Here is a 24137-nt window from a genome sequence, read left to right as displayed (position 1 = left end):
CGACACAGTCCCTGACATGACGTATTTGGCAAAACCCAGACACCGCACAACACAGAGATGGAACCTGATGTGAATGGTGGACTTTGGCTAATAACAGCGTATCACTGTCGGCCCCTCACTTGCAACAAATGCACTAACAATGCCATCATTAATGTTAACAATGGGAACATGGGGGGCATGTGGGAACACTCTGTACTTTCTGCTCTGTTTCTCTGTGAACCGAAAACTTCTCTAAAAATAACGCCTATTAATTAAAATCAAACAGACGAAGGAAAAACACCCGATCCGGCCAGACAATGTGGAAGAAGACATGTGGCCCAGTCTTCAGCAGGACAAGAGATCGGCCTATCTCCCCAGAGCACAGAGCTGGGAGAACCGGGGCGCGGGGTCCTCTGCCGGCTGCTGGACCACGCCAGAGAGAAGAGATCCCCCCACCGTCCGCGGGTGCAGCGTGGCCCATCATCGGGCACAAGGACCCACCCCAGGCCGACAGCTCCGGACGGAGGAGCAGGCCAGACCCCTCTTCTGACTGTCCGTCTGTCCTGCCCTCACGACAACAGTGCAAGGCCAGCATCCTCACCCTGTGGAGCCCCGCCCTGCGCCCATGTGGGAGGACCCACAAGGCCAGGGCTGGGTGGACGCAGAGCGGGGGCATCGGGGGGAATGTGGGGAGAATCAGCTGTCACTTCCTCCTGCCAACTCCAGCCTGAGATGCTCAGGAAGGTGGAAAAGGAAACAGGAAAACAGAGATTCCATGACCTTGTTAGCGTTCCAGGCCGGCGGAGGTGGGGTGGGGTAAGTATATATAGCAATCCACGGGTGAGCTCAGCCCCAGCTCTCAGCTGATTAGACAGCAGGACATAATTAGCTAACTAGGCATAACACAATCAGGGAAAGGACCCAGCTCTTCCATTCCGCTTCAAAATCACGTTTCAGAACTTTACTACAATTGTTATGAGCTTGAAAGGTTAGAACTTTTCAATAGCGATGCTGGAAATGAGATCTGAGATCCGTCTGAGACCACGTAAAATATCAATAAGAATTGGATCACAGACCCGCACGTGTGACGTGGACGACAGAGCTCGTGGGAGGACACGAGGGACCAGCCCCTGACCAGCAAAACACATGACGTAAGAGGAGAGACCGGTAAATTAGACCTAGTTAAAATTGGGAATTTCTGTTCATCCAAACACACCAGTAAGCCAGTGACCACACCAGCCTGGAGAAGATGTTAGCAGTACAAGCCCCCAGTGCAGGACTCAGACTCAGAATAAAGAAAGCGCTCCTGGGAATAAACAAACCGCCCAGTCCTTTGACAGATGCTTCGCGAGAGATGCTTTCCACCTGCCCAGTAAGCCTGGGGAATCACACTTGCTATTAACCGCTCAACAGAGAGATGCACGTCAACGCCCAAACAAGCTGCCACACTACACCCCACAGGGCGGCTAAACTAAAAAGACCAACGACAACAGGTGCTGATTACAACAGAGCAAATGGCACACCATACACTGCTGCGGGCAGCTCCAATGGCACAGGCACTTTGAGAACCGCTTCGGGCGGACCTACCATAGCTGATGTGCATCTGTGCCACTGCTGGGTATACGTACGCCCACAATTAATGAGTGTGCATGTCTACGAAAAGACACACGCACATGTTCACAGCCACGGCACTCATAATAACTGAAAATTCAAAATAACCCAAACACCCATCTTCTTTAGGACAGACACATAAATTACAGTACAGCCAGGCGGTGGAATTCCACACAGCAATAAAAATAACAAGATGTCGCTTCACACAACAAGGTTGATCTCACAGACACGGTGAGTGAGAGAAGCCAGACACAGAAGTCTATGTACTGTCTGATTCCATTAACGCGAGGTTCCAGAAGACGGGGCACTAGTAACGGGAGGGGGTAGGACTGGGGTGGGGGGTGAGGCATCCAGGCTCCGGCGGGCGAGTAGTGCAAGCCTGCGTGTGTTACATCTCAATTAAAGGATTTTGTAAAAGAATAAACACTTATTTTGGACTTCCACATCCTAGGCAAGGTCATGAAATCGTTTCTGAACTTGCCTACACGGGCATCGTTATGAAGCTGTAACTGTATAGACTTGGATTCCCACGTCCACCAGGGATGCCTGATGCTGGAGGGAAAGCCTTTCGTGCGGAAGGGCTGCATTTGTTTTCTTCTCCCTGGTGCTACTGTTCAGGTGTCAGAGGCACATTCACATTCAAAAGCGATGATGCATCTCTTTAAAACCACACGGGAACATATGTATATGTATAGCTGATTCACTTTGTTATAAAGCAGAAACTAACACACCACTGTAAAGCAATTATACCCCAATATAGATGTTAAAAAAAAAACAAAAAACAAAAAAACAACACACCTGCATCTTTGGTTTGCTGCCCCAGGAGGCTGTGCAGCCCAGTCCCCTAGGAAACACGGATCGCTGGGTCCAGGGTCCTGCAGTTTGCCCTTTGCCCTTACGTCCACCCTGGAGGGACCCTTCGTGCTCAGGGTGGAGGTGACGGCCAAGGTCATGTGGGCAGCTGGGCACTGGACCTGCAAGGACTCGGGTACTTAACCCCCGTATGGGGGCCCCGACTCTGACATTCACGGGCGGCACCCCGCTCCCGAAGCTGTGGACCCAGGACGTGAACACCATACCTTCCCCAGTTACCGGTAAAACCTGCGTTAGATCAGCTGCTCGACTACCAGCCGAGGACACCTAAAATGAGGACAGTAAAGCTAAACCAGAAGCAGCTACGGCACAGTGAGGAGGGCCCTCCGGCTGGTGCAGGGAACCGTCCTCACGGGGTCGCACTGACCCGAAGGGCCACGCCCCTCCCAGGGCTCCTCCGACCGCCAGGCCCCGGGCTCCGGCGGCAAACGCGGCTGCGTCTCGCCCATCAGGCAGGCGGGCTCTGCAGATCCTGCCGGGCATCTGAACAATTAAAGGGACACTTTCATTCACCTCTGCAGCTCCCTGCCGCGGGGGCCTCCTTCCTTCCCCCCATCCCCCAGTACAGCCCTGGAGAGCAAGGAAGGGGACGCTGACATCGCCGCCCTGCCGGACGCTGCCGTCCCTCCCCCAGCCTGGGCTCTGAGCGGCAGTCGCGGCCTGGAGCCCGGCCGCCTGGCCAGGAGCCGTATGCCTGTCCCGAGCTTCCTCCCTGCTGACCTCACTCCCCTTCACACCACCCAGGGGAGCCCCTGGACCTGCCTCCAGGCCCCTGTTGGGCACCTGCTCCCTGGCCCACAGGTGAGCCACACCTGCCGGGGGACAGCGCTCAGGCCGCGCCCAGGGCCCCCTCGGTCGGCACAGACACCTCTCTGCACTGTGCTCAGGCCGCGCCCAGGGCCGGGCTCAGGGCTTCTCCCTCCAGTTTCTCAACAACCCCACGGTGAGTGCCACCCCCCGGCCTCCTGACTCGTCACTGCCGCTTCCATCACCAGCCTGACCTCTCCCAGCACCCAGTGCCCTGACTTTCCTGTCCAGAGAGCAGGGCAGAGATCTTCCAAAAGGCCTTCAGACACCACCCGTGCTCCCAGCAGGTGGGGATCAGCCCCTGCCCCCCACCACGGCCTGAGGAGCTGGTCAAAGGACCCGGCCCCTCCCGCCTCCCCAAGCCATACTGGAAGGCTGCGCAGGCGCTCCCTCCACGCGGGTCCTGAAAGCGACCCGAGCTGCCCCCGCGTCCATGCCCGGAGCCAGCAGGACATGGGGGCAGGCCGGCTCCCTGGATTAAAATGCAATTGTTTTGTCGACAAGTTCCCTGGTTTTGATTTGGTTTTTACCACGCTATTGAACCGAGTTTGAAATTTCAAATCACATGAAAGAGCATGAGCTTCCCTCAAAGAAGGGCCTCCTTGGGAGGTGCAGAGCCCCAGGGCCCACGCTCAGCCCCTAGGGAAGCCACTCCTCGCCAGGAGGCCCGGGAGGGATGCCTTCCCAGCCCCGGGTGGGCGCAGCCGCTCTGGAGTGCAGAGGAAAGCCGCAGGGGCCTCGCCTAACGAGGCCGGCAATTTCGGCGGGAAGGAGAGGCTAGTAAAGGATGCCAGGCCCCACCCTCCTCCCAGAGGGGTCCCTACCACACCCCACTTCCTGGGCCTGCCCTGAAACTAACGGTGTCAGGGTCTCTCTGCTCTACAGAAGCTGGACTCCCTGAAAAGGGGCTGGACTCGCTGGGAGCGACGGGACCCGTGGTGTCCAGCTCCTGTGACCTCCACCCTCGGGAGTGGACGTGACCAGCGTGGCAGGCGGGCTGCACCCACTCTCTCCCTCCACAAGGTCGACCCCCAGGCAGGGCCCCCCGGTGCTAGACCACGGCGGCTGAGGTATCTCCCTCTGTGGGCCCAGAGCCGGGCGATGGACTAGGGCCAAGGATGGCCCCGCCACCAGGCTGAGCACTGGTGTTTGCTGCCCGCTGACGCCCACCTGCTCCGGGAAGCCGTGGCCCAGTGATGAGCACTGGTGTCACCTCTTGCAGGAAGTCTTCCCAGGTAGCCGCGGCCTGAGTCCACAGTTTCCTCTCCTGGGGTCTCGTGCTTCCTCCACTCCCCCACACATCTCAGGACACAGTCAGGACCTTCTGTCCCGTCTTCCCCGGGGTCCTCGCTGAGGCCAACAGCCTGGGCTGCTCTCATTCTGCACCCAGGTCTGGGCCTCTCAGCGCTGCCGGGTGTTTCCCAGAGGGCACTGTGGCTTCCTGGGGGGCACTGAAACCCAGGGGCCTCCAGGCTGCAGCTGACCACTTGGGGCAAGCTCCACGCCCCTTGTGGCCCAGTCTCCAGTCTTTAAAGGGGGGCAGATAAGAGTGCTTCCCTCAATGGGCGTCTGTGGAAATAAAAGCAGTGATTCATTTAAAGCCTTCAGCAAGGCCCTGGTGACCATGTAAACCTGCACACGCTGGCCTTTAGGGACTGTTCGCAAAGCTCTGATGCACCCACGTCAACTGCAGCTTTGCTTGGGGGGGTCCTGAAAAAGTCCAAACGTAAACTCCGCCCAGGGTCGGGGGCTCCGGAGCTGAGGGCCCCCTCTGCCCTCCTTCCTGAAGGAGACAGAGGATCAACAGTCTCAGGGAGGGGGACCTGCCTGCATCGGCCTGGACAGGGCCTGGGGACTCGCAGGGGACCCTGGGCAGAGCCCTGTGTAACAGAGCCTCACGCACGCCCCCGCCACGACGAGTGTCTGCGATGTCCCTGAGCTACAGGAGCGGGACGGGAGGCAGGCGGCCTGCAGATCTGTCTGCTGATCAGCGCAGAGCCCCCTGCACCCTTCTCTGAATAATGTCACAAGTGTCCCTGCTAACGGCTGCCATCAGAGCACGAGGGTTCCCACCACACGCTGGGGCACATCAGCTCCTGGTTCCTGGAGAGACTCTCCTCCGAGATGTTGCACAGATATTTCTTCTCTACACGCTGACAATCCTCAAATGCTGATTAAAATGTGTAAGATGAGGGCGGCGACGTTATTAGCTTTCTGTTTTATAGCTTTCAGTGCACGAGCCTGGCACATCTGCTGAATTTATTTTTGAGTATTTCATTCTTTCTGAAGCTACTGCAAGTGGAGTTATTTTCTTGAGATCATTTTCAGATTGTTCCCTACCATTGGGGAGAAATTCCATTGAGTTTTGTGTACTGACCTTGTATCCTGCAACCTTGCCAAACTCCTTTATTCCTTTTAAGTGTGTACGTGGATTCCTTCAGATTTTCTCTGCAGAAGATCACATCATCTGTGAATAGATAGCTTTACTTCTTCCTTTCCCATCAGGATGACTTCTGTTTACGTCTCTCCCAGCTGCCCTGGCCATGCTGCCAGGACAGTGCTGAACAGAGTGGCCAGAGGAGACATCCTCGTCTTGTTCCTGATCTTAGGGCAAAAGCGTCCAGTCTTCCCACTGAGTACGATGCTGCCCGGTGGCTTTTCATAGATGCCCTTTGTCACGTTGAAACGTTCCCTTTTGTTTCTAGTCTGCTGAGTGTTTTTATCTTGGAAGGATGTTGGATTTTGTTAAATGCTTCTTCTGCAACTATTGGCACGATCACGTGACTTTTGACCTTTATTCTATTTATACCATATGTCACAGCTACTGATTTTCTTATGCTGATCCAGTCTTGCACCCTTGAGATAAATCCTCCTTGGTCGTGACGTACAATCCTTTCCACACTCTCCTGGACTCAGTGTGTTAGTGTTTTGTGGAGGAGTTCTGCATCTATATCTATAAAGTCTGTAGTTTCCTTGTAATGCCTCTTCCTGATACTTTTGGTATTGGGGTAAACTCAGCCTCGTGGAGTGAGTCAAGAAGTGTTTTGTTTGGAAGAGTTTGAGAAGAATTGACATTAATTCTTCTCTAAATTTGGTAGAATTCACCAGTGGAACCATCTGGTCCCGGGCTTTTCTTGCTAGGATGTTATTAGATTATTAACTCACTGTCTTGACTTGTCATGGGTCTACTCAGACTTTCTATTTCTTCTTAAGTCAGTTTGTGTGTTTCTAGGAAGGTGTCCTTTTCGTCCAAGTTACCTGATGTGTTGGCACACAGCGGTTTATAGTATTCCTTTCCACCCTTTGTGTTTCTGTGAAGGATAGGAAAAATAAAGAGGGTGGTCCTCCCTTTAGTTTCTGATTTAGTAATTTGAGCCTTTTCTCTCTCTCTTTCTCTGATCAGTCTAGTTAAAAATAAAGTTTCGACATTTTTGTATATCTTTCAAATAATTCACTTTTGGTTTAGTTGATGTCCACTGTTTTTTCTAGTCGCTGTTTTATTTATTTCCATTCTAAGTTTTGTTATTTTCTTCCTTCTACTCGATTTGGGTTTAGCTTGTTCTTTTTTGAGAGGCTTAAGGTGGATATCTTTCTTTTTAATATAATTTATGTACAGGTAAGGTTAAACAACTTACTTTTTACTAACGGCTGTATATAGCAGTTAGCTCACACAATTTCTGAAAATTTAACACGACTCTTGCAAGTCACTGCAAGCCTGCTCGGCCCACCACGGGGGGCAGGTCTAGCAGACTCCAGACAGCAGGTGACACAGATAAAGGGTGGTGCAGGAGGCCGGGCAGGGCTGGACCCTCACTCACACCTCTGCTGCTCCTCTACCCACAGCTCGCAGAGCTTAGCCGAACTGCTGGAGGCCACTCAGCTGCATAAAGGGCCTACACAGGTTTCTAAACATGCATACTCACTTTTCCAAGTGTTAAAACACCTAAAAGCTTTTGCCCCCAAAGACGGAGGCCTGCTGTCCACTCTGAATCCTGTCCTCTTTCCTCTCAAAGCACAGAGTCTGGGGTCTGGACGTGGATGTGGGGTGACCACTCATTCAAGTCTGCTGCTAAAGGACACTCTGGGAGTTCTAGGGCACAACCAGGGCCGTGGAGCAACGCAGGTGGGCGTGGCCACCTCCGTGGGACACAGGGCTCAGCTCCTCCAGGAAGCCTTCCGGGGTTTTTGCTACCGCATCTGCCCGGTTCAGCCCCCATCAGGTTTGTGCTGCCCGTGACGGCCCCCTCCTCTCATCTCATGCTTCTGCCTCTGCACCCACCCTAGCGCTGCTGCAATGGCCCTGGGGAGAAGCAGGGTGATCCAGGTGAGGCTGCAGAGCCGGGTGCTGAAACACCAAGGCCCCCACCTGATGGAGAACTAAGGGCCACCCAGGCATGGGCCTCTGGGTTCCGTCCAGTCCTCACAGTGGGGAGCTGCCCGTCCCCTGAGGCAGTCCTGGGCCCCTAACCCCTAACACCCTTCTGGGAATTTCCAGCCACTCCCAGCTTCTCCGTTCCTCTCCGTTGCCTCGTTCTCTCCACCAGCATCTAAAGGCCTCACGTTTCCTTCCCTTTCGCTTCTGAGCCTCAAAGCCAGGTCCCAGCCTCCCTGCCCCTTCACAGGACCTTGGGGTGGGGTGGGGGGCTGCAGACCGTGCTGCTGAGGCCACGGCCCACGATGCTCCTTATGCCGCGAGGCCAGTGTGACACAGAGGGGCCGTCCAGGCTCTGCTGGATCGAACACAAAGCAGACTTCGACTCAAACGCTCTCTGAAATTTTGTTTCCCAGTTATGTGATTTTTACCGTATCCTGCAAAACAGACGCCGGGCGCTGCCATCAGAGCTTAAGGAACGGTGGTCTACACTCGCCACCCCTGTCAGACCTTCCCCAACCTGAGCTCCAACCCAACCAGCTGTAGAACAGCCCGCGTCCTGACCCCTGGTCCTCGCTGCTCAGGGGTGACTGGAGTGCCGGCCCCGCCCCCGTCACGTCTCCCCCGCCCCCTGCCTCGTGCAAGGCCCCCCACCCCGCCTTCCCAGTTCACCCCCCTCATCAGCTCTGTGCATGTGTGTGGGCTTTGCCTCAATTCACACACCTTACGATTCACGACTTAGAAGTGCATCGTTCAGTGGTTTCAGTGCGTCCAGAGCTGTGCCTCCATCGCGTCAGTTTTAGGGCCTCTTCATCCCCCCAAAAGAAAGCCCGTTCCCCTACCTATCCCCCCCAGGCCCTGGGAGCCACTAATCTGCTCTCTGTTTCTCCGGATCTGCCTGTCCCACGTAAACAGAATCACACACCACGTGCCCTCCGGGTCTGGCTTCCTCCCTGAGCGTCCTGCTTTCCAGGTTCATCCAGTTGAACGTGTGTCAATCCTCGTTCTTTTGTACAGCTCGGTAACGTTCCATTGTATGGACACACCACGCTCCGTTTACCCATCTGTCCACTGATGGACGTCTGGGCTGTTTCCACCTTCTGTCTGTCAGGGCAGATGCTGCTGTGAATGTGTGTGGACAAGTTTCTGAGTTGCCAGCTACAAGTTGGCACTCGTCGTCTACCTCTACGAGGATTAAACCCTGAGCAGGTGCAGCTGCTGACCTTCAACCCCGCCCTGAAAGGAGTTCAGGGTGGAGATCAGGAAACAGGCTCTCTGTGCTCCGGGAAAGACTGGCAGCACAGGCCTTCAGATAGTTAGATCTTTTCAGGAGATTTTATGAGCCCAATTCTTGCATCTCCTCTTATGGAGGGAAGCACTAAAATCCTTCGTGGTGACGTCTGCTCCTTGTGACTTGCAGAAACCTTCTGCAGAAAATATGTGTTTGACTGCATGGACTCCCCCTTCACCAAAATCTCATATATGCTGACCTTCCCCCCGCCTCTTTGGAGCGGTCCCTCAGAGCTCTCTGAGATGCTGTCTCCTGGGCTGGAGTCCTCACTGTGTCCCAGATAAAGCTTAACTCCCAACCCTCACGTTGTGCCGTTTTTTTTTCAGTCGACAGAGTGGATGTGTGTTTTCATTCCTCCTGGGGAATACCTAGGATTCCATTCGGAGTGGAACTGTTAGATCATAGGACAGCTCTTGTTTAATCAAGATCATTTTTCCAAAACAGCTGCTCCCTTTTACATTCCCACCAGCAGTGTAGGAGGGTTCCGATTCTTCCACACCCTCGGGAACAGTTGTTGTCATCTGACGTTTGGAGTCTAAGCCGTGCTTTCCAGAATCTTATTGTGTGCTTAATTTGCATTTTCCTGCTGACTCATGAGAGCTGGCATCTGGTTATTCACGTCTATCTTCTTTGAAGAAATGTCTACTCAGATCCTCCGACAATTTTAAAATTGTGTTAATTGTCTTCTCATTTTTGAGTTGGAGGAGTCCTTTATATATTCTAGATAAAGGTCCCTTATCAGATCCACAATTTGCAAATATGTTCTCCCATTCTGTGGGCTGTCTTTTCACTTTCTTTTTTTTTTTTTTTTCTTTTCACTTTCTTGATGGTGTCTTCTGAGGCACCAGAGTTTTTCATTTTGGTGAAGTGCCATTTCTCCATTTTTCTCTTGTTGCTTGTGCGTTTGGTGTCATATGTAAGAATCTTTTGCCAAATCCAAGGTCATAAAGAGTTACCCCTGTCTTCTGCTACAAGTTTCATCATTTTAGCCCTTAACAGTTAGGTCTTTGATCCACGTTGAGGTTGCTGGCATATATATGGCGTGAGGCAGGAATCCAACCTCGTTCTTTTGCACATGGAAATCCAGATGGCCCAGTGCCACTTGCTGACAAGACTACTGCCTCCCCGTTGGTCCTGGCGCCCTTGATGAAGACCAGCTGATGCGATGCAGGGTTTATTTCTGCGCCCTCAACTCCTTGCATCTACTAACGAGGTGCCTCTTCTGGGTCTTCACTTCGTCCCTGGCGGGGACCCAGACTCATCCCAGACCACAGCAGCCATCTGCACACAGACCCCTCTCAAACAGCCATCGCTGCTCCCGCTTCCTCAGCAGAACCCCTCAAAGGCCATGTCTGGAACAGGCATGTCTCACACGTGGCTGGGAAGAATGTAAATGGGGGACGGGTGGTTCCCTAGGTTGGCACATCAGTTCAGAGAGAGCCTCTGAGCATCACACCTCCTCTCACTCTAAGAGGAGTGTGGTGACGCTCAGCTGTTACCCAGTCTGTGCGCACAGCTGGTGAGCACCCAGGAGGCCTGGGGCCACGGCTCTCCACCCAACACCCTGGGCCCTGTCTGCATCCCAGGCTCCCCAGAAAGGAAAGGTGTATTACGAGATCTGACCCTGACGTTCAGGGATGTGACCTGGATGCATTAGTTCCCTGCTCAGGAATACAAAGGCATGTTGGCGAGAAGACAGGCCAGCTCCCCGCAGGTGCCAGGGGTCAACAGCATCAGCCAGGAGGTCCTGGCAGGGACTCTGGAGAGCCTGGCAGGCCATACACAGGAGGACCCTCTCCAGACTGGACTGTACCAGCCTAGGCTGCGACCTCCTCCTCAGGGCCGCAGCGGCCCTCACAACAGGCCCGTGCGGAACTCCGCCTGCCCGCCACACCCCGTGGCTCCCAGGAACCCTGCCGGGCCCGGCCTAAGACCCCTGCCCCCAGCCCCGCACCACGGCTGGGGCAGCGCTACTCCAGAAACAACCCTCTCTTCTCCCGCCCGCCTGCCCGTGCCCGGCCCCTGGGCACCACGCCGCTTTCTTTACTTTGTTCTCTTCCAAGAGAGTTTCACGAGGATTCCGCTGATGGGAGGAAGAGCCCACCTTTATAAAGAAAGAGGCCACTTCAGGGAGAGTGGAGCTGCCTGTGGGTGACCTGCTGTGGACTGGGCGGGGCGGGGCCTGGGGACTGGGCCTCGGTCCTCTCGGCGGTGCTGCAGGGGCGTCGGGGCCACGCACATTTCCACCGGTGGAGAGGGGCCCTCGGAGCCTTCCAGAGCTGCAGTGCCGGCAGAGGAGGCTTTTAACCGAGGTGTCCACGACCAGCGGCAGCCCCGAGGGTAGGTGCCGTTCTGTGTTTGTGTGTACGGACGTGGAGCCTCGCAGGGATAGTGGGGCTTGTTTGAGAAACTCTTTCGCTGATGGTTCCATGAGTTGGAAAGACCCTAGGCAGGTTAGGGATAGGGTCCAGGCTGCGGGGGGGAGGGGGTTGCAGTTTACCCAGAAACACGGCCGGGAACTCCCCTCTCACCACCAGCCCCCTCCTTTTACAAAGAGATACTTTCTTGGTGAGCTCCTATTCATCCTTTGGTACCCTGCTCAAATGCTCCCTTGAAGATGCAACTTTGTTCAGGTCCTGGACAGGAAGTGACGGCTGTACTCTGGGGTCCCCCAGCCCCTGCCCCACAGTCTGGACCCTAGCCCCCCAGCACTGCATGTTCTAGGTACTAGGTACCCTAAGAGTCAATCTCCCCTTCCAGCTCTCCTCCACCCAGGAGCAAACACCTTATTTGATCAAACGAATGAGTGAGGGGGCAAATGAATGAACGATAAGTTAATAAGCAAATGAATAAACACGTGAACAGATGCAGCTGGGCTCTAGTACTTCAAGCCCACGTATTTACCAAACATGACAGGGTCAGCACAAACCGTCCCCATTTAAGGCCCGTTCCTCCGGAATTCCAAGCAAGCCATGCAACCTGAGTTTCCTCTTTAGCAGCACAGTTCACACTTGAGGAAACATTATGTGCACAGAGCAAGAACACAGAAAGGCAAAAATTAAATTAGATGGCAGCCTGGAAATGCCCACTGTGCAAAAAATGCCAGCTAACTGATTTGTACGGCCTCCCCGGAAAACGGCCGGGTTTTAATTTGGGTCTCTGGGACCCAGCTCCTGACGCGCGGGGAGGCTCACAGGAGAGGGGTGAGAACGCGGTTTCGGATGAGCAGACCCAGATTCAATTAGTAATCAGTTCTGACCTGCCGCTCCCGAAGGCTCCCAGAGCTAATGACCAGAGGGGAGGGGAGCGGGCCCGCACCTCCCCCTCCCTCCCTCCTGGCCGGGAAGAATCCGTCAATGTCAGCCCAGAAGGCGCTCTGGCCGCTTCTAGTTACAGGAGCTGCAGATGGGGATGCGGTGGCTTAGCCCAGCTCACTGGGGGTCAAGGCGGTCCACCGGCGACCCACTGGGCAGACAGAGTCTAGGGTCAGTGGAGCGGCCTCGGAGCAGCTAGGCCTTTCCTCTCTGTAAAGACTGTCTGTTTCTGAGGATGGTCCCCAGAGGCAAGGACGTTAGCACTGCGCATGGACATCTGGCTGTCCAATCACACCCCGTCCGTGGGATGCCGATGGCTAGACGCTCTTAACAAGGACAGACAACAGCTTCTTAGAAACAAAACTGACGCCAGCACGGGTGCTTCCTTGCCCCAGATCCTCAAAAGGCACCAGCTGTCTCAGCATCCTTCCACTAGCCTCCAGCCCCCCCCCCACGGCACAGTCCTTTCCCACCATCTCCCAGGTGCCCCCGACATTCCCAGAGAGCCCTTCCGGGCTGGCAGCACAAGGCAGGTAGCACGTGGCCGAGGGGCCTGAGGGAAGCAAGGCAGGTCCCGGGGGCGGCCGGGTGGTCCTGGAGCCCCGTGCACCTCCAGGGTGCTTCTGGGCACCCCAAGCTCCGTGGGTGAGGCTCCCGCAGCCAGCTCAGCCCCAAAGGTGCACAGGACGTCGGGGCCTGGAGTGGTGAGGGCCGGGCCTGCTCCCTCGGGCCAAGAGCCCAGGCCTGTTCCTGACTCCTTCCCTGTCCTGCTGGAGGCCATGTGGGGCTAGAGCTCCAGGCCCCGGGCCCCGAGCAGACTCACTGCCCCGGCCAGGTCTCCGGACAGTCCTGGACAGGCTCACTGGTGACACTGACCCGGGCCCCTGAATCAGCCCCATCCCCGAAGGGCCCTTCCTTGGGGGCCTTTCTCCCTTTGGGGGCTGCACTGGGACCCACCCGGCTTGTCAGAAAGCCTCCGCCTCAGGGATGATGTGTCCTCGCTCCTGATGCAGCCCTACCAGCACTGCTGGTGAGCCTCCCAGAGTGGCCGGGAGCTCACGATGCCCCAGCCCTGTGCTCAGCACGCCCGTCACCTCTCCCGTGACCTTCGCCAGCACCGCCTGCAGCAGTCAAGGTGGTTCCCCCCACGTCCTAGGTCAGAGCAGGGGAGCTGGTGGGACTCCCTGGCGGAGGCAGCAGATTGAACCAGGGAGCTGGGCCCCCAGAGCCCGTGCAGAGGCTGTAGGGGAGGGGAGGGACCGACCAGAAGAGCTAGGGTCCAAGTCCAGCTCTGGGCGACCCTGTGCATCCCTGCCGCCCCCACGGGATGGACCGGCTGATACCTTGGACCCTCCACCTTGACCACGGTGACCGCGACTCCTCCAGCCGCCCCACACCCCTGCATGGGGCCATCCACCCCAAGGAGCCTGGACCAACACAGGCAGCTGCCAGCCAGGCCCACGGGAGCCCCCAGGCCGCCCAGAAAAGGGGTGTCCCCCCTGCTCTAGTACTGGGACTGGGCAGGGTTCCGGCCTGGCTCCAACGCTGCCTCCCCCACTCGCCCGCTGGCCCCGCCCCAGACCCCTGCTGGGCCCCGCTGCGTCCAGCCTTGGGATGCCCAGGTCCCCTGCAGAGCACCCACGGCGTCTCCTGCACCAGGGGACGCGCCCACGTCGGTGCCCTAACGGAAGCCGCAGGGACTCCTCCCCGCTTTGTAAAGGCGGCTTGTGGGTCTGTTTCTGAGGACGGTCCCCAAAGGTACCACCTCCCACAAGGTGCCTGAGCGTCAACTCAGCAAGACTGTTAACAGGACGCGTCTCGTCCCCGAGCCGGCTCAGCCTCAGTGGTGCCACCAGCCTACCCAACGGGCGCATCGCGTCGGCTGTCCTGGGAGCCTGTGGCGGCCCCGCTGCACGTCACGAAGCCTGGGGCACCTGCCACCTGCCAGACCCGCAGGCACCTCAGACAGAGACCACACGGGCATCAGGGCCATCTCGCTGGTGTCACCGCCTCCACCCCTCTGCCCGCAGCAAGCTGACTGGCCAAGAAATGCCTCTGGCCCCCTGGGCACCCGGCTCCCCGCCAGCCTGCACTCCACGCCCACGGCCAGCAGGCAGCCCTCAGGTGCACGACCGGCACCGCCGGGGGTGGCGGCCCTGTGCAGCCCGAGGCCTCGCCCAGCGAGCAGGGCGCCTCGGTGGAATGTCCTGGGGGCTGGGGGCATCTCGTGGACCCTGGGCACGCAGCCTCTTGTGGCCCCCGACGGCCGCCCGGGCCGGGGCTCTTACCGTCCACGCAGGCGGGCCTGGCTCTGGTGGTGCCCGCGATCTGCCCCTTCCTGCACGCGCAGCGAGCCGTCTGCCGGGCTATCGTCCTCCGCGGCTGGCTGCTGTCGCGGTCCAGCGTCACAATCTCACAGGTGCCGGCGGCCAGCTGACCTGCAAGAGAGGCACAGATGGGGCTGAGAGGACGCGCCTGGAGACCAGCCGTCCCAGCACCACACGAGTGCCCACCTGGCGCCCGCCTGCAGAGGGACCCAGAGGGACATCTGACCCCCCAGATGATGCTGTCAGACCCACCCTGTAAAAGCCAAGGCACCGGGTCAGGCCAGCGCCCTCCGCGCTTCTGCAGCATGGCTTTGGCAGGCTTGCCTGGGCGACAGGACGTTCAACGTGCCCCATCTCAGCCACTCCTGGAAGTGAAGGGCTGAGTCACAGGGGAAGGGCCCCCGGTCACGAGTCAGGACCTGGGCTGCACAGGGCTCCGTGATGGGAGGCCAGGCTGGCCTGGAGCGGCCTCGGTCTGTGTCTGGACCGGCCCAACCTGCCGAGAAGGGACCCGTCTCGTTTGCAGGTGATGACTCCATGGGTTTCACTGGCTTCCTCACCCCCCACGTGACTCCTAAATCCAGGGAGGGCACCACAGCTCTGAGGAGCTGAGGGGCCAGCATCCCAGCAGAGGGACATGCCTGCCTGTAAACCAGGATGCCCTGAAGAGGCACACCGACCAGACAGGCAGCGCCGGCTCTGGACGGCGGGTACCAACGCGGGAAGCCTGGCCGCTGGCCCCAGGGAAGCTGCAGGTCCTCCCCGGGCCTGGCTGTTGCCCCACCGGTCATCCCCGAGCTGTGAGCCTAGATCTCTTGGTGACACCGGGTGGCCCCTCGGTGTGGCCACACGGCCACAGCCTCCACCGGGGCGTCTACTCGCTGCCTCACTTTCCTTCCCTCAGCAAACAATAAGCACCACTGTATGCCGCCCTCTGCATTGGGTCCTGGGACCACAGTGCGAGAAAGCGGACGGTACTCTGCCCCTGAAGGTCCCTCCCAGCTCAAGGATACGGCCCCGTACAGATCCCAGCCCACCGCTATGCAGGGGGTCGGCAGGGAGAGAGGATGGGGGTGCCTGCCGCAGTTCCAAACAAGGGAACGACGAGGAGGTGACACCCAGGAGACGGGCCCCACGTGCAGGGGAGGAGGGTGGCAGTGTCCACCCCACAGAGGAAAAGCTGGCAGCTCCCTGGGGCTCCCAGGCAGCCGTTTCTTCAGCCCTGGGTGTCCTTCCTCATACACTGCTGTCACCCCTGGCCCCCTCCTCCAGGCAGCCCCCCGGGTCCTCCAGGCGGCTCACTGCACAGGACTGCCCTGCCTTTTTGTCACTGATGTCACCTCTGGGTGCCCAGCCCGGCCTGGGGCCAGGCTGGCAGGATACAGTTCATGGAGTAGCCACCGGCTCCATCAGCCCAGAGCTGCCCAGGCCACCCTGACCCGGGGGAAGCCACGTCTGGGTGTGACCGACCCAAGAGGCAACGGGGTGTCTGCAGTGGGTGCCAGACATGCCCGGCCCAGGGCCTGAAGGGAGCTGTGCACGGGGACCCCAAGCCAGCCGCCCAGAGCCCGTCACGGACGGCTCACGGGAGACCCACACAGGTGTGGGAGGAAGGATGTGGGCCCCGGGCCCCTCCTCCCCGACCTGCTGGGACCTCCCTCCCCTTGCTGAGCAGAGCCTGTTCCATGGCCAACACCCCAGTGCCGCCTCCCTGAAGGCTTTGGCTGTGATTGAACGTGCACTAACTAATTACACGCAAAATTATACACTGCGCTAAGAACCAGCAAAAATAGACGCGTAAATAACGAAGTAGATAAACAAATGCAGCAGAGGGAAGAGCGTCGTGGAGAGCGAGCTGTGCGTTTCTGGTAACAACAGTGGTTAGAGCCTTAAAGACAGACGTGATTACGGGCAACCGTGCATCTGAGGGGGTCCAGGAGCTCATGGCAAAGATGCTGAGACTCGTGGGCTGGTCCGACTCTGCGACGTGCGGTCGGGCAGCTGCGTGGGTTCTGCCCCGGCTGTTATTTTAAGCTCTGCGTGTTGCCGTGGGGCTGCTCCGGCGCTCTCGGTCTCGCTGCCGCCCACCCTGACCCCAGACACCTTTGGCTGACGTCAGTGGCCGGCAGAGGTACGTCTCCTCGGAACCTGAGCCCTGGTCAGTAACTAACAAAGCAACTGACCGACCAGCCATGGGAACCCCCTGACCCAGGCACATCGCGCCTCCGGAGCCTGGACCCTCGTTTGTAAGGGGGTGGCCGGGCAAGGTCCCCGCCGGGGGTCTGAGGGCTTCTACGTCCAGTGCACCCCTCCCACGGCAGCCGGCAGCCTCACGTCGTCATCCCCCCAGGTGCCACGATTCTGGACCACGCCCCGTGGACCAGTGGCGCTGGGGTAGGGAAGGACAAGGCGGCCAAGGGCCCCCCAGTTCCTCTGCATGTGCACCCACGTGGAGATGAGGCGGACAGCAGGTGCCTGGACTGTAGCCAGTGCCCAGGGGCTGCCGTATAGAGGCGTCACAGACTGGGGGCCTAACCCCCAGCATATTCACCCGTAACCTGGCGGCTGCAAGTCTGAAATGGAGGCTGCGGCAGGGCCGGCTCTCTCAGGGTGGCCGTGGAGGGGGGACCTTCCTGCCTCCCGTGGGTCCTGGTGGCCGTTCCTCGCCTCGTAGCCTCATCAGTCCCGTCGTCACAGACCCCCTGGTGTCTCCTCTTCTCACAAGGTCGCTGGTCACGTTGACTAGGGTTCACTTAGTGGCTTCATCTTAACTGCAGCTGCAAAGCCCCTATTTCCAAGTAAGGCCATCGTCCCAGGTAACAGGGTTGGGACCTGAATGTATCTTTCGGGGACACCATCAATCTATGAAAGGAAGAAAACCAACCTCTGCCTGAGAGTGTGGAAGAGCCGAAAGGGGACGAGCCAGCACCGGGGCGCACGGGCCGAGGCCACGCACGGCTCCGCGTGCCTTCGGGACACCACGGGTCCCGGTTCATGAATTTATTACCAGCTCACAGCCTAGGCGCCCAGCCCGGCCCCTCTCCATCCCTCCACACCGTGTTTCCTTGGCTGCCCTGGCCTCCCCTTCTGGGGTTTCCAGCCCTCAATTCCGTGCTGGGGGTTGGCTGTCTGCAGACTCGGGTCTCTTCCCGGGCTTTCATCCCAGGACCTTCACGTGGTCCTCGCCCTGTGCCGTGACCATCCTCCCCGGGCTGGGCTGGGTCTCGGATGTTGTCCCCGACCCCTGGAGGAGCTCACGGATAAACGCTCCCATCCCCGGCTGCCTCGCCCCCAGGCTCCACCGCGCTGTCCTTAGCTCAGGCGCCCCGCACCTCTGACAAGGTTGGCAAACGGCAGTACGTGAACGGCTCCCATGGGCTGGTCCAGGGCTCCTGGAAGCAAGCAGCCAGGTGAAGGGCAAGGGGACAGGGACAGGGTGGCAGCGCATCACAGGGGTTCAGAATACAGGCTCAAGAGGTGCTCGGCGAGCTTGGAAGAGGCGGCGTCCTGAGACACCAGGTGGCTCTCCCCGCGGGTCACACAGCTGAACACGGAGTTCAGGCACGAGAGGGGTGGTCCACCCGCACCGTGAGGTCGCCTGGTGTCGAGGAGAAGACTGCCCGGCCCCGCCCACGCTGTCGGTTCTGCTCTGGGGGTCGACAGTGAACTTGGGCTGCGCAGTTAACACACAGTACTTAGAACTTGACCACATGCTCGGAACTCACCGGACTCGCCATGGACTCAGCGGATCTCTCCTCCAAGGCGCTGGTCCGTCCCTGTCTGCCCACACCTGACCTGGAGCTCCCAGGCCCTCCCACCCAGCTGCCCAGGAACCCACAGCACCTCATTCAACCTGCATCCAAGTGTGGGGCACAGGGCAGGGGGGAGGACAGGCAGCCAGCTGGCCCTGGGCCCCCAGGGGACCACACTGGCCGCTTTAACTGGGGCTGACGTCCTGGACACCCCCTGTGGCACTCAAGCCAGCTCCAGGCAGGCGCCCACCCAGCACCTGGAAACCTCTCTGCTCCACTCAGATTTCTGGTTTGTTGTGAAAAGGTCACCCCCTCGCACTTCAGCCCCGGTGTCCTCTGACCAGGCCAGTGGCTTCGTGACGACGGGTATCTCAGCCACAGGGCTGAAGGCCGGCCGGGACCCCCTGGGAGCCTACTGCCCCCAGGAATGACCCTCCCCAGGTCCCGCCGTGCCCGCCTTTCATCCCCCGCTCCGGAAGCTCGAGGAACCAGGGACCCCAGGGTCTGGGACAGCACCGCGGTTACAGCCGGGAGCACACGTGGGACACGGGCCTCCGAGAGGGGTGGGGAGGCCTGCAACGGGCCAGGCCAGTCCCCACACGCCTCCCGGTGGGCCCTCCTCCTCTGGGAGAGGGCAGCCAGGAAGATTCTAGAGTCTGGGCTCCCCCTTCCCTCCTTCCCTTGTCTCACCTCTGCTCTCTCTCTGTGTCACACACACAGACACGCACACCAACACACAAGACGTGGTTGGCGTTTTCTTCGGGGGGGCGGGTGGGATTATAATTCTTATTGTCTTCCCCCAGGTATTTTTGTTACAAAGAACTTGTATTACTTTTAAAACGAGAAAGAAAAAAAAATGCTTCAAAAATAAAACAAACAAGAAATCACAATTCCTTCCCCAACAGCTGCTCCCGCCATGCACGCGGCCCACACCTGACCACGTCCTCCTCTGCAGGGGGACACAGGCCGGGCCTCCCTGCAGCTGCCGCCCCAGCCCAGCCTGGCGCCTGGACCCACAGGCCCTGCCGGGGCCCAGGGAGGAGAGTGTCCACGAGTGCACACGTGTGTGCCTGAGGGGTGATGGGCGGCTGCCGTGAAGACGGAAAGAAACAAAACTGCAGGGAGTCTTCTTAGGAGAAAGGCAGCAACATAAGCATTTAACAAAAGCCAGATGCCGTAGAGAGACGTGTAAAAAAAGAAAGAGATGCTCACTTTCCCCCAGAGACAGGCCTGCAGCTTCTCACTAGACGGCGGAGGTCTATGGTCTGATTCTGTCCCCTGACACTCGTGGCAACGTCATTGCATGTAAACAGCTGGCCACGCTCCCCCTGGACGCTGTCACCTCTGCCTGCAGCTGGGGGTCCCACGGGAGAGCAGGAAACACCCCCCCAGGAGAGGTCAGGTCCATCACCTCTCACCCCCATCCTGGCCACCCATTAGGAGGCAGCCTTGCCCAGCCGGGGGTTCAGATGTACCGTGACCTACAGGGCTGGGATCTGCAGGGCCCCGTCCCTGCTGCTGGGACGGGGGAGGGCGCGTGCCACGCCTGCCTAGGTGGTGGTGTCTGAGCCCGCGGAGGGGAGCCTGGCTTGGGAGCGGACCCCGGCTTGGGAGCGGACCCCCAAGGGGCTCACTGCCTCGCTGCCTCAGTGATCCAGGCCGCTGAATGTGCCCCAGGACCAGGGGCCGGGGGCTCCTACCACCCACGCAGCCCCAGAGGCTAGGAGTGCAGAGCTACCCCCAGCGACAGCACTGGTCCCTGAGGGGTCGGACCAGACTCGGTGGGGGGGCCACACCACGCCCTCAACGCTTCCCCATCAAGGCAAGTACCACCACCGTCCCTGTTTCTACAGATTTTCCACAAGCGGCCCACAGAGGTTCCTCCCATGCCCGAGAGATCCCGACTGGGGGCCTGGGGCTCGGGGAAGGGGCCCTGTGGAAAGTTCCGGTGGAACACGCACCCTCCCGGTCCCCGGGCCGCCGCAGGCTGGGAGCGGAGGGCAGCTGCATCCCGAGGGCTCACGGGCACAGTCCCCGCTGCGACGCTTTGGCTGAGTCAAGCTTTGCCAAGTTTCATTTATTCCCTGAGCTGGACCAGGCAGGACGGCCGGATACCAGCCCCTCAGCATCCCCAGCACGGCCCCCAACCAGGGCGGCCACCAGCCACACCCTGAGCAAGGTCACTGGAGGGGCCGAGGGGCCCAAACTCCTGCTCAGGCGTCATTTCTCAGCGAAGAGAACGGCCTGTAACCTGGGTGGAGGTCTCAGGAGGGCACGGTCCAGGCCCCGCCCGGCTCCAGATGGATGGGATACCAAAGGATGGCTCTGGGCAGCCGGTGCCCCGTGGCCTCCCGGGTGGGAAGAGGCCCTGGGGCGACTCAGCTGGGCCTGGCCCTCAGGCAGCCCCGCCCCGTTCCCGGGAAGGCACCACAGCCATTTAATCCCGTCTGCCGACATCAATCTGGGAAGAGGTCTGACAGAATAAAGGCACTCAGAGAGGATGGCATTTAGCAGTCATGAGTGTCAGCCCTGTGCCTGGAGGAGAACGAAAGCTGGGCAGCCCAGGAGGCCAGCACGGGGCCCGGAGCTGACCACAGGCTGGGTCACCTCCAGGCACACGCGTGACCAGGAAGATGGGGGCCCGGGCAGGTCCCCAACAGGAGGGAAAAGACCCGGATGAGAAGGCGGCTCTGCCCTCAGGGAGGGTCCAGGCCATGTAGGTGCGGACATGGAGACCCACACGGGGACCAGGAGGTGGGAGCCACAAGGCCTGTGGAGTTTGTGGTGGGAGGACCCGGGGGCCCTGGCTCGTCTCTGGCTGGGCCTGGGGCACCACACCGCACCTGTAAGCGGGGGGCCTGCACTCTAGTCGGAAGGGCTGCAGGCGTTCTATCTCCCATAGAATGGGGGGTCTGGGGATGCACTTAGCATCTGCATGTGCCCCGTGGCCAGCGTGGGTCAGGGCCTTGCCGTGAGTGTCCTGGGCCTCACAGGGCCCTTTGGGAGACGGGCGATGGGTGGTGGTTACAGGGAAGCAGTTTAAGCTCAAGGAGAACGCATGACAACAGCCGTGACCTAAACCAAACCCTCATCCTCGTCACCTCTGGGTCCAGAACAAGCTGCTCCCAGCTAGGGACGCCCAGGACGCCTCTGAACGAGAGCAGGCTTCGTCCTGCGAGGCGTGGAGGGCGGTGAGATGCACGGTTATGAAATCCTGCGTCAGGACCTGCCAATCCTCGTGAAACCCAAGGACGGCACTTGATAAAGTCAAGTCCCAGGCGCAGTACACGCGCTGTAAAACGTGCCCGCTGTACGCGCGCGGGCCGTGCAGGCGCCCACCCAGGCAAACCCACTCCCCCCGACCTGCAGGGTCTCCCGTCTCCCAGAAAGTCCCGCACGCCCTTCGCTGCTGATTCCTGCACCCCTGGCTGTGAGCCACCACCGGTCAGCTTTCGGGACAGGAGCCCGGGGGCTGCAGGACTTGGTCGGGGGGGACACAGCACAGGATGGCAGCTGCGTGTTCCCAGCTGCTGCGTACAATCGCTTTTAACCAGGATTTACGGTCCAGGACATTGTAACCCACCAGCCTAAATGACCTGGAGCTTCTTCCTCGTCCCGTGGCCCCGTGGTCCAGCCTGGACTGGCCCTGCTGTTCCTGCAGGTGAGGCCACACCAGTGATGGCAACACATCCAAGAGGTCCAGTGGGCCCACGTGGCAGACACACTCAAATCGCCCCCGGGGTAGGCAGGGGCCCTTGTTTTCTGGGCTGGGGGGTGGCCCACTGGCCTCAAGAAGGTCTCAGATGGCCTTTCCACGTGTGTCCTGAGTGCACGGGGGGCTGCCAGCTGGGGGGATGGAGCTGGGGTGGCGGGGTGTCCCAAGTCTGGAGCCAAGTGGCTGGCACCTAAACCCCTCCAGCAAACCCCTCCCCACTGGCCTCAACAGGACTTCCTGGGATGCTGGGTGTAGGTCGGGGTGCAAGACTGCTCCCCAACCCTCTCCCTCGAGGGACCAGGTCCCACCGGCAGGGCCCGCCTGCCGCTTTGATTTGGGGTGTCGTCCTGGACCTCACAGACACACACAGGACGTGGAGCTGTTGCGCTCCTGAGTGGGGAGCTTCAGTTCCCACACCCCCCGGGCTGCAGAGAAGGGCTGCGGGGTCGGTCCTGGGCTGGCCCCTCGCCCTGGCAGACGCCTCCCCCCATAAGACGGGCAGGGCAACTCCTCCCCCCGGAGAGGCCAGGGGCAGGCGGCTCCTCGCAGGAGAAATCAGACACCAGTGAGGACCAGACTCTCCAGTCCCACCAGTCCCGCCAGCGACCGAGGAGCACGCAGCCCTCGGTGGGACCTGTGTGGGGTGAGGGGCGCTCAGCGCCGAGACCCTAAAATGCCACCTGCCTTCCCCCTCGGAGTGGACCTGTAAGGGTCCGCCTAGGCGGGAGAGGAAGACGCCAGCAATCGGCGTGTCGCCGCGCGTCGCCGCGCGTCGCCGCGACAAACCAGAGAACACGGAGAGCCCCGCCTGGCACACGGGGATGTGGCCTTGGCCACTGGAAATCGTGGTGTGGATGGCCTCTCACGCCCCGGGACGCGTCCCTCCGCGGCGCGGGGTTTCCATTCTGCACGCAGGGCCCCCTTGTGCTGCGCTCTCATGGTCATCACCATGTCCTCGGGCCACCACTTCATCCACGGTCACCCCGAACAGGCATCCTCGGGACACACGGCCCCGAATCTGTGCTTGGCTCATTGCCAAGGTGTCGCACAATGAGAAAATACTATTAGCACCATCAGGAGGAGGGAAGAGTTAAGGAATCACTAGGGGTAACGGGGAGGGGAGCTGGTGACAGCGGGGAGTGGGCGGCAGTGTGGATGCCACTGTCACTGCCGCCGGTTGGAGACGGTGGTGGGAGGAGGACCGCACCTCATGCTCTCTAGCGTACGTGGAACATGTCACCATGGATTTAAACAGCACTGGACGAAAACAGAGCTCAAGGAGGGAGCGAGGCAGCTCTGGTAACCCAGGCAAAGGTGCATGCGGACTCTGAGTCATCCAAGGAGATGACTATCCCTACTGCCTTTACTGTGGGTTAAACTCACCAGCCAGTTCGGCCCGAGGCCAAGAGACAAGGTAAAGGGGAGGCGGACGGGGGGGACGGAGCAGCTCCCAGGCTGAAGGCCTCAGAGGGAGGGGGGAGGCTGGGAGACCCCCCACACCCGGCTCTGTGTCTCTGCGGTCAGGACACCCCCTGCGGAGCCCTGCCCCGACGTCCTTAGAAGGACTTCAAGGAGCTGCACCTGCAGCTCCCGTTTGCAGAGGGCTTTCTTCACCTGCCCCTCAGCCACGAGCCCCCCCCCCCCAGCTGCGACTCTGAGCTGCCCGCTGCCCCGGCCCAGCACTCCCCTCTCCTGCTGCCCTTGGATCCCGGCTCCAGCCCCCACCCGCACTAGTCCTGCCCCCAAACCACAGGCTGCAGCCCTCCGTCTTCAGCCCGGGGGTGATGGGGGGGCCAGGGCCCCGACGTCAGCAGGAGGCAGCGCGGAGAGCAGAAGTCCCGGCCTCCTCATCCACAGCCCGCCTCTCCCGGACAAAGCGAGAGCCACTTTCGAGCTGAAGCTAACTGCCGGGGCCCTGGACGCTCAAACTAAGGCAGCCATGTTTAGTTCCACCCCTAACTAGACAGACGTTAGCGCGAGGGCTCAAAAGACCAGAAAAGAACACCTTTTACAATCAGTCTCGGTATTTGAGTTACACTGAAATCCAGTCTGTGGTGAAAGCCGAGTGTGGCATTCCGGATCGCCGTTCAACCTCC

At 59.5% G+C, this 24137-nt stretch overlaps 1 protein-coding gene across 3 annotated transcripts in view; it reads right to left on the bottom strand.

Annotated features, from left to right (window-relative positions):
• Window positions 1-24137, bottom strand: part of TAFA5 (TAFA chemokine like family member 5) — a 193069-nt gene that overhangs the window by 56480 nt on the left and 112452 nt on the right. For 2 of the 3 annotated variants that reach the window (XM_067698425.1, XM_067698426.1), the window contains exon 2: window positions 14536-14685. In XM_067698425.1, coding sequence (XP_067554526.1) covers window positions 14536-14685 — 150 coding nt within the window. Of the gene's footprint in view, window positions 1-14535; window positions 14686-14826; window positions 14897-24137 lie in introns of those variants that run through there. The other variant, XM_067698427.1, reaches the window with a different exon arrangement.

This window comes from Pseudorca crassidens, chromosome 11, assembly GCF_039906515.1.
Source record: "Pseudorca crassidens isolate mPseCra1 chromosome 11, mPseCra1.hap1, whole genome shotgun sequence".
Taxonomy (NCBI): domain Eukaryota; kingdom Metazoa; phylum Chordata; class Mammalia; order Artiodactyla; family Delphinidae; genus Pseudorca; species Pseudorca crassidens.
The sequence above is the reverse complement of the archived record's forward strand: the minus strand, read 5'-3'. Positions and strand labels throughout refer to the sequence as shown.